At 42.2% G+C, this 9,975-nt stretch overlaps 1 protein-coding gene across 1 annotated transcript in view; it reads left to right on the forward strand.

Annotated features, from left to right (window-relative positions):
* The window catches only part of bcl11ab (BCL11 transcription factor A b), a 25,112-nt gene extending 17,385 nt beyond the window's left edge, over nt 1–7,727 (forward strand). The window contains exons 3-4 of the mRNA XM_030782395.1: nt 5,752–6,750; nt 6,823–7,727. Of these exons, the coding sequence (XP_030638255.1) occupies nt 5,752–6,750; nt 6,823–7,727 (1,904 nt within the window). The remainder of the gene's footprint in view (nt 1–5,751; nt 6,751–6,822) is intronic.
* The last annotated feature ends 2,248 nt before the right edge of the window (nt 7,728–9,975 follow it).

The following is a 9,975-nucleotide window of genomic DNA, read 5'->3' on the forward strand; positions in this document are numbered from 1 at the left end:
CTCTCGTGTCCATGAATGACTACATCAACAAAAAGTCTCAGGAGCTTTTGGAAAATGCCGCTTTTACAGTTTAATACCTCGGGTCCCGCTTAATAATAATCTGGAAATTATTTTATTTGTCTCAAAAATTTTCAACAAGGCCATAGCGTACTATGCTAACATGAACTTAGCATTTATGACAGGGAAATGGATTGAAACTGGCCTTGACTGTTTCTAATTATTATCGAATATTGACCAAATCCTATTCATTTAAAAGCATTCATCTGATTAAGCTCTCTTGATATATTTATATTCATACATTTGTATTACATTTATATTCATACATTCTAGGTTTGGTCATAGGATCTGTTTTTTTTCTCATCATCTGTCACTGAGAACAAAGCTTTTCAAAGCAGGAGAATGTTAAACACTTCACTGGGCTGTGAGCAGTGAGACAACAGATGGGGAGCCTTAAACATTGACCCTGTGTCTGCTGCATGAACTGGGAACACTGGTCTTTTTGTGCAGGTCCCAGTGACAGAGCTCTGCCCAAGGGGCTACCCTGAATGGGCTTCCTCAGTAGGCCTGCTATCACATGCTCTCTCAGAGTCACTGGTCTTCTCCTAGGGAGGAAGAAAGAAAAAAAGATTCTTCTTGAAATAACCTTTGTAAGACTGTGTCTAAATGTTGGGGCACTATAAAACGTCTTAGCGGTAGTGGACACTGCACTGTATTCATAGATTTTCCTTTAAGAGAGAGGGGTCGTATATCCTGATAGAGACGCTATGTTTTCTTCCGAGAAATAGATCAAGAATGGTTGGACTTCACACGCGTGCCCTCAGGAAATGTGGACTCCAGAATGGTGCGTATTGCATTCCTAAATGCCAGGTTTGGGAACAGTATGTTTACGAGTCTAGACGCTGACTTGAGGTGCGGTATGATTGGCAAAGGGGATGTAGAAAAAAAGAAAGTTATTGGTGGCAATGTGGAGAAAAGCAACAAAGGGAGAGGTAGTCGTTTAACAATCCCTTAGCACCACATACATGTGTGGTGTGTGTGTGTGTGTGTGTATGCGCAACTCTCACTTCACGTCACATGGCGTAAGGAACAGAAGTGTTAGCTCCATCCGCAACATCCTCCTGTACATGGCTGATTCCCAGTGTCCTCCAGCTGCTCCTAGCGCCCCAGTCAACACATCGATACCACCCTCCCACCCCCCAAGATACACACACACACACACACACACACACCATCTCCTTCCCCTCCTCCACCAACACTTTCATTCCTCTTACCACCGTCTGCTTCCCTTAGTGTTCGTTGCCACGGTGACTGCTGACCCTTCGCTTGGGGTTCCCTGTGTGGCCCCTTTCCCAAAATGGTTGCTCTTACTCACTCAGAATCTGAGTTTCTCTGAGTGAAATGGGGGATTGAGGGACTATTTTCATTTATATCCTGTCCGCTGCTGCTACCGTATTATGGTGATGAGGCCTTTGTCTGTGTGTGTGTGTGTGTGTGTGTAAGTGTTTATGTATTATTAAAGGATTGAGTTACGTGACATATTATCTTGCCAGTGTGTTTACCTTTAGCTTGATGTGCAGTTGAACTTGCAAAAAAAAAAAAAAAAGAAAAAAAAGAAAATAAATCAATTATTCCTGTCAAGTATCCATTTTCTCGCTTTGTCCAACACAGCCTGTATATCCCAGCACTGTATCCCAATATAAAAAATAAATCACTGTGTTTCCAGATTAAAACAGAGTCAGGCACAAGGGCACGGATGCTTGAGTGAAGTGCAATTATGTCCCTACAAATTGTACGTAATTGTACCCTCATACCTTGCTGTGGTCTTCAAATGGTGAGGGCAGTATGAGCGTGTTTTGACAGGTTTTTTTTTTTTTTTTCCGCTGAGGGGCCTCGCATCGCGAGCTCCGGTCCTACCGGTTCCATTCTGATGCTATCTGTGTGTGTGTTTATGTAAATGTGTGACTGACTCCGTCCTGTGACACGTGAGTGGGCCGCTAGCGAACGGATACTGCAGACCGAAGACACGTTAAATCTGGTTATAAAAGAACGAGTTCGTTCACTTGAACCTTCACGTTGACGTCGTTTTTTTTTTGTTTTGTTTTTTTGTTTCTATCTCTGTCTTTTTCATAGAAACAGGGGTTTGTTTTCATATGGTCAGATATGGTCTGCGGTAGTTCAGAAGAAAACAAGCACAGAGCTTTTCCCGGAGGTTTTGATGATATCATCTTGTCGTGTTGACCACCTGTAAGGAGGAAGAACCAAAATATGTCTTGGTCCTCTGAACATAATCTAGATCAAAGTAGCATATTTAGCTTTAGCATATATATTTGATCTGCACAAAAATGTCTCCTACTGAAGGCAGAGAATGACTGTGACCAATAAAAGCTCACGCTGAAATGTATTAAGCATAAATTATGTTGGCTTATAGACATTTTGAAGCAGGTGTAATAGTTTTTTGATCACTTTGTTCATCATTTGTACAGTCCAGAAAGTGTATTTGAACTTCTTGATCCATTCTACAGCATCCTCTGTTATAACACAACAACGCAATACAGATGAATGGAATAAAGAAAATGTCTAATGCAAATAACGCTAAACACATGCAAAAGAAAAGGCTATGAGTTTCCCCATAGCCCTTGTGTAAACCAAGAGTGAGTCTTTGATAATACTGAAATGTAGCATTGACCTTGCCTCGTGGCATTAAGTGGCTGCAAGTAGAGAGAGATGATCTTGGAGAGAACAGAGAGGCCAGGCTCACTGTGTGAAGGTCCATCTCTGATCATCTGCACACACGGTTAATTTACCCTGGTCAGTTCAAACGCAGTTCAACCCAAGAAGGCTGCTCAGAAGACAAGGCCTCTCATTACTGTAGAACATGCATACAGACACACATAGACACACACACATCCCTTCACCCTGCTTTGTCCAGTGCAAAACTGTATTGTTTGGCCAACTCACTGAAACAGAAATGCAGAAATGTTACCGATATTTGTTTGTTTTTATCCACATTGATAGAGAACAAACATATGGCATATCAGAACACATGCACACACACACACACACACACACACACACATTCCTTCATCCTGTTTTGTCCAGTGTGAAACTGTATTGTTTGGCCAACTCACTGAAACAGAAATGTCACTGATATTTGGTTTGTTTTTAATCCTCATTCGGAAAGAACAAATTTATGGCATATTAGTGTTGCTATTGTCAAACAACATGTAGAAAGATTTTTTATTGTCCTTAGATCTATCTCATCTGTAAAGAAAGATACCTTGGTCTTGGTTTTGAACCAGCGTTGTTAGAGCATGGATTAGTCTTTTCTTCTTTTTGTTTTTTTTTTCTTTTTTTTTGGAGGTAATCTGCATTTCCTGCATGCGGCTTTGGCCGAGGACAAGCATTGGTCAGAAGGGACTTTATTTGTGGTCAGTCGTTTGGTGTGCCACAAAAGTCCATGCCAGGACAATGGATAAATGTGTGTGTGTGTGTGTGTGTGTGTGTGTGTTTGTGTGTGGACATCTGGTGTACAATACAGTTTGAGAATACTGATGGCAATGGTGGAGACCCACGTTGAGTCCGGCTGAATGGCTGAACACAATTCTCAGCATCAGTGCTTGGAGTAACACATGAACTTTTAAAGGTGCTGCATTGGATATTATAAAGTTGTACGTGAATGTTATCAGAAGGTTCTCCTATTCACTCTTCATTCATAAGATTATCTGGTCAAATTTAGGAATTTCAGAGATGTAGTTTACGCCAAATGGCCGTTCAGGAAAGCGTTTAAGACATTGGCAAAACTGTGGGTGAGCATTGTCGTAATGTTTGAGTTTAGCAGAGGCAATATATCGTTTACTGTACCGATGTACGTTTATTGCTAACGCTGTAACTTTGCCATATTAGCGACGAGGTGTGGCAGGAAAGTGTCCATTTTATTTTGATCTGAAATCTTTGAATGGTCAACAAATCATCAGGATCCACCAGTTCCACCACAGCCCCACCCCCCAAACTCCCAACCCCCCGACCCCGCCCTTCATTCACGGATCGCTATTGAAGGGGCAGTCAGGGTTTGTCAGGGATGTGTTCAGAGAAACAAGGCCGTGGCTGATCAATAAGTTCTCTCCTCAGACAAGGCCATCAGTAATGGCTGCTGTCGTCTTCTCAGAACTGGGGGCGGGGGGGGGGGGGGTGTTAAAAGTCACCTGTGTGGGATGATTATATAGCAAAGGGAAAGGGGGAAAAAAAAAAAACGCCGGCTGCCTATAAAGCATAATCAAATGAGATGTACTCCGTTAAGTGGCAGATGTCCTTGGAAGGTGTTGACTTGTGTGACACCTTCACGACACAGCTGTTCCCCGCGCTTTTAGCGTCTTTTCTTTATAAGATGAGACGTGTGTCAGAATAAAGAAAGGTAGGCATGATTCAGTTGTGTTCGTCTTCAAAGGCTTGCGCAATCCATCAATAGTGTTAATTTGGTGCCTCCAATACATTTCGCATGTATTGCTAAAAGCCTATAAAGTATATATGGACAGTGCCTATTATGTGTCCATAAGTCATTATTGTGTTAGTAGACTGTACAGTCAGATAACACATGGATGTGTTTTATGCCTCTGGTACAAGGCAGGGTTTGAACCAAAAGCTTCACATGAAATGCCTTTTTTTCACGATTACCATTATAAACAAACCTCAAACATAAGGTTATTGAACATCTTCGCCTGCATAAGATAAATGTATGTGTTTTTTTTCTTGTCCATGAAGATGTTGAAAGGAATTCTTATGACTGGGATTCGTGTATTATATGTGCATTCATCCTCTTCACAGCATGGCATGTATGCTTGGCGAGAATGTGAGAATAAGCAGACAGAGAAACTGGCCTTTTTTATGATGGAAAATCTCCAGAGTAGGTCAAACCCCACACAGGTGGCAGCAATTAACTGTAATTTTTGTAGATTGTAATGATCCATAATTTACCAAGCCTCCCTAAATCTCTTATGCAGTAAAAAAAAAAAAAAAAAAAAAAAGAGAAGAAAAGAAAAAAGAAAAAGAAAAGAGCTTTGATTGGGAGCACATTTTTTAGCCTTGGCCCTTTTGTGTCAGATTGCTCTTCGACAGACGGAGTGGCTGACAAGTGGGTCTGAAAAATGACTCTTTTGCTATGTTCTCCCCAGGGCTCGAACACCTTTAACTTCTCTCTCCAAGAGTGACATTTTCTCTGTCTAACAGTCTAAATGTTAATTCTGTCAGAACATGCTGGTAGCTGTTAGACTTGATTTAACCAATGGAAAGTTAATTTTATGTTGGTGAGATGCAAAAGTGTTGCAGTTGTCTAACTGCTGATTTTCTCTCTGTTCATTTGAGGTAGTTACAGCATCCTTTCAAACAAGAAAGATGTTCGAAAAATCTTTAAATAATATCAGTGTTTATTATCATGCTAATACCACTGACAAAATAGGTCATGGTTCACTTACAAATGCTCACAATTGTGCATGAATTTTAAATGAATGAATCACATTTACTAGGATTATCTCTTTTATGTCAGTGAATTCTTGAATGCAAAACATGGACATTCCAAAAGGCATGTCCTAGATAACATTGCTAACCTTCATGTGTGCTTATTAAAGATATGACATAGAGACTTAAACATGAACAAAATTTAAGCCTCCTCAGATGGACAGCTGACCTTCTCTTTCACCCCCCCCCCCCCCCATCTCCCCACCCCACCCCCACCCCTATCCCCCTTTTCACCTACAGATAAAGATGAGCCCAGTAGCTATACTTGTACAACGTGCAAGCAGCCCTTCAGCACTGCCTGGTTCCTGCTACAGCATGCCCAGAACACACACGGCTTGCGCATCTACCTGGAGAGTGAGCCCGGGAGTCCTCTCACACCCAGAGTGGCCTCTGCAGCTGGGATGGGAGGTGACTGTGCTTCCCAGCCTCCCTTGCATGCGGGTCACCTAGCAGACGGCAGTCCTTACAGTCTGATGAGGCTTCCCAGCAGGGACGGAACTTCAGCCTCCAGAGAGGCGCGGTACCCTCGGACGCCCCCGCTCTTCAGTCCACCTCCACGTCACCACCTGAGTCCAGACGACTTGGTGTTGGCGCCCCACCACCCAAGCGCCTTTGACCGCGTGATGCATCTCAACTCCGTTCCTTTGGACACGCCAGCTATGGACTTCTCACGCCGGCTGCGGGAACTGGCGGGAAACTCGGCCAGTGCCTCACCGCCGATGTCTCCCAACCGGCCTAGCCCAATGCAACGGTTGTTGCAACCATTCCAACCCATGGCGTCGCAGTCCCCGTCCGGCTCTCGCCTGACACCCAATCAGCAGCTGCCGACTACACCGACGCCTAAGGCGAAGTCCTGCGAGTTTTGTGGCAAGTCCTTCAAGTTCCAGAGTAACTTGATTGTGCATAGGCGCAGTCACACCGGGGAGAAGCCCTACAAATGTCACCTGTGCAACCACGCCTGCACCCAAGCCAGCAAGCTGAAACGCCATATGAAGACCCATCGGCACAAGGCCTCATCCACAACCTCCAAGTCCGATGATGGCCAGTCGACTGCCAGCTCTCCAGAGCCAGGCACAAGCGACTTGCTAGGCAGTGCCACTAGTGCACTCAAATCTGTGGTGGCCAAACTCAAGACTGAGAATAATGGCATGATACCTGAGAATGGAAAAGAGGAGGAGGAGGAGGAGGAGGAGGAGGAAGAAGAAGAAGAAGACGATGAGGAAGAAGAAGAGGAAGAGGGTGAAGAAGAAGAAGATGAGGAAGAAGAGGAAGAAGAAGGAGAAGAAGAGGAGGAGATGGGGAATGAAAGAGATGACCGGAAAGACCTTCGCTTCAGCCTGAATCTGGAGGGAGCACGGCACCACGAGAACAGCAGTGGCCGCAACAAGAGGGGTATGGAGGTGACGCTACCTTACAGTGATGCTCTCAACCCCCATAAAAGGGGTCCTCTTGGGAACCCAATGCAGCCAGACGGAGCTGATGAAGATTCTACCATGGAGTCAGATCGTGCCAACGACGGTTGTGGAGCCACCGTCAATGGAACTGCCTCCTTTTTGAATGAAAACCTTTCTCGAAAACTTCTGGCAGGCAGCCCTGGCTCTCTTAGCCCCCTGTCCAAAAGAATCAAGGTGGAGAAGGACTTAGAACCCCTCACCCCAACAATCCCTAATACAGAGAACGTCTACTCACAATGGCTGGCTGGCTACGCTGCATCACGACAGCTCAAGGACCCTTTCCTCAACTTAGGGGACTCTAGACAATCACCTTTCGCTTCTTCCTCAGAGCACTCCTCAGAAAATGGCAGCCTAAGGTTCTCTACGCCGCCTGGCGAGTTAGATGGAGGGGCTGCCTCCGGACGTAGCGGGACCGGAAGTGGGGCGAGTACTCCCCACCTACCTGGGCGACCCAGCTCCAAGGATGGCCGACGCAGCGACACCTGTGAGTTTTGTGGCAAAGTCTTCAAGAACTGCAGTAACCTGACTGTGCACAGACGCAGTCACACTGGTGAGAGGCCGTACAAGTGTGAGCTGTGCAGTTACGCTTGCGCCCAGAGTAGCAAGCTAACGCGTCACATGAAAACACACGGCCAGATGGGAAAAGACGTTTACAAATGTGAAATATGCCACATGCCTTTCAGTGTGTACAGCACTCTGGAGAAACACATGAAAAAGTGGCACAGTGACCGGTCAATGAGTAATGAAATTAAAACTGAGTAGAGAAGTGAATATTTCTTTTCTCTGGCAAAGTCCTAGGAAAAAAGGACTTGGATTAAATGCGCTACATCAATGCTGGAGAGCATGAATCGGGGCAATACCGCTGCATTGATGCAAGACTTTTAGCCTCCCTAATGTGCAATAATTAAAGTGTTTTGTACTTTTTTTTCTTTTCTTTTTTTTTTTAACAAACTCAATGGCATGTTTGATGTGTTCGCTTAATTGATTAGAAGTAGCTGTGTTAATGTTGGTCCATTTTATTTTATTAAAACAGGAAAAAAGACAGACAAAATCCATGCTGCAAACTTAATATTTTACATATCATGTACAGTTGTGTTTATAAATAGTTAGGCAAGTACTTCATCGATGAATCACATGCACACTGGGAATGACACTCAAACATTTTTTTTTTTCCGTTAAGGGGAGGTTAGTCCAAATGGAATAGAACATATGAACTACCAACTAGATGTTAAAACAACAATAACAAAACTGTTTGTTGAGTACTGAACAAATTTGAACTTACACAGTTATTTGCAAAAAAAAAAAAAAAAAAAAGAATAGTGCCTTGCATATCTTCACTGCTTTCATGGTTCCTGCCATTTGTCATAAGCTTGGAGTCTTAGCCAGATACTGAATATGGGTATGTTTCAGTGCAAAAGAAGGTTCTTGCATCAAGTACCTAAAGTGAATTCACTAATTGCAAGGATACGATGTCAGTATATCCCATATATATCTATATATATCGATTATTAGTGTAAACCATTGTGTTCTTTTACGTATAACTTTTCGTTAGCAACATACATGCTTTCACATTTGGATAAAATATTTATTTGTGTTTTTGGTACCAAACAGGAAGGTACAATAACGATTTTTCCATCAGTTTGCAAAATTTAAGCTCTCAAAATTTTATCTGGACATTTTACATGAAAAAAATTTTTGCATTGTTTTGTAGATTGCCCAAAATGATATGAATTTCTTTTTGTAGCTTAGATGCTATCAGCAAACGTGTACCTTGCCATAGTTTTGGTTTTTATAAGTGACATCAACGTTTGGATTTATATATGGTACGAATTATGGGTGGTTTTCAAAAGAGCCAAGTAACTCATGGAGATATGTGAAAGTCATGTGAAAATCTTTTTCTATCAGTTCCTGTTGACAAGGTCACTAATAATAGTTCAATGTGACTAATAACATGTTTCGTGAATAACATATTTGATGGCTTCAGAAACTTTTCCCTACAGCAAACCCTATGTAACTTAGACATACTCAAGGTCAGTTTTCAAAAGAAAAGAATGTAAGATGGAAGCCTAAGCTACTACTTATGTTCCTTAGTGAAAATTCATCCTAAGCAGTTTATCTTTTTTTTTTTTTCTTTTCAAACATTGCATTTCAAATGTTTTATTCCCAGATTTTTTGGTAAAGAATATCTGAAACCTAATTCTAAAACCATGCCTCTAAATCTTAAGTTGATTTTTTTTTTTTTTTGCAGTGTATATACCCCTGTTCCTTAGAGAAGCACTTAGCTGTACGAACTTATTTTCTCACAGTGTGGGCTCCTTCACAGTGAGCGCTGTATTGTATTCACCAGATCGTCCCCCTTAGTTAACATTAACGAATAGCACTTGTCACTCTGCCTGGAGATCTGTATCTGCCTCCTTAATCTTAGGTACAGGCGGTTGAGTCTAAAACGAGACGCTCTTTCAACAGGACGAAATCATGCACTCTACAGTTTTTCCCTGTTTACAGATGGACACTTGAGGGAAAACTTTGCTTCTTACGTCGACAGTTTTGACAAGATGTCATAGCAGCATCGTGCGAAAATAAATGAAAATTGAAAAAAAAAAAAAAAAAATTCCCCGCCAGCAGTTTTTCCCAGAAAAAAGCCTGGTAGTTTGGGAGTTTGGTATCAATGCAGGGTCCGTATATGGACATTCATGTCTCAGAGAGAATACTCCAAACTTGCTACTCAAATAGCAAGGTTTTCTTTTGTATTCAAATTTTATAAATGAATTAATGATTAAGTGTTTTTATGTAATACTTTGGTATCTTTAGCAGGATTTTTTTTTTTTTTTAATTTAAATTGTTTCAGTTTTTTTTGTGGGTGTTTATCTTAAATGTCTTGGCAGTGTTGGGCGTTGGAATTACAGTAAATTACTATAATGTGGAAATGGCCTTTTCTTCTTTATTTTTCGCTTTTACCTTTGCCATACATGGAATCTTCAGGTTGCATCATGAAGAGATTTAAGAATTA

The sequence above is a fragment of the Chanos chanos genome, chromosome 8 (assembly GCF_902362185.1).
Source record: "Chanos chanos chromosome 8, fChaCha1.1, whole genome shotgun sequence".
NCBI classification, from domain to species: domain Eukaryota; kingdom Metazoa; phylum Chordata; class Actinopteri; order Gonorynchiformes; family Chanidae; genus Chanos; species Chanos chanos.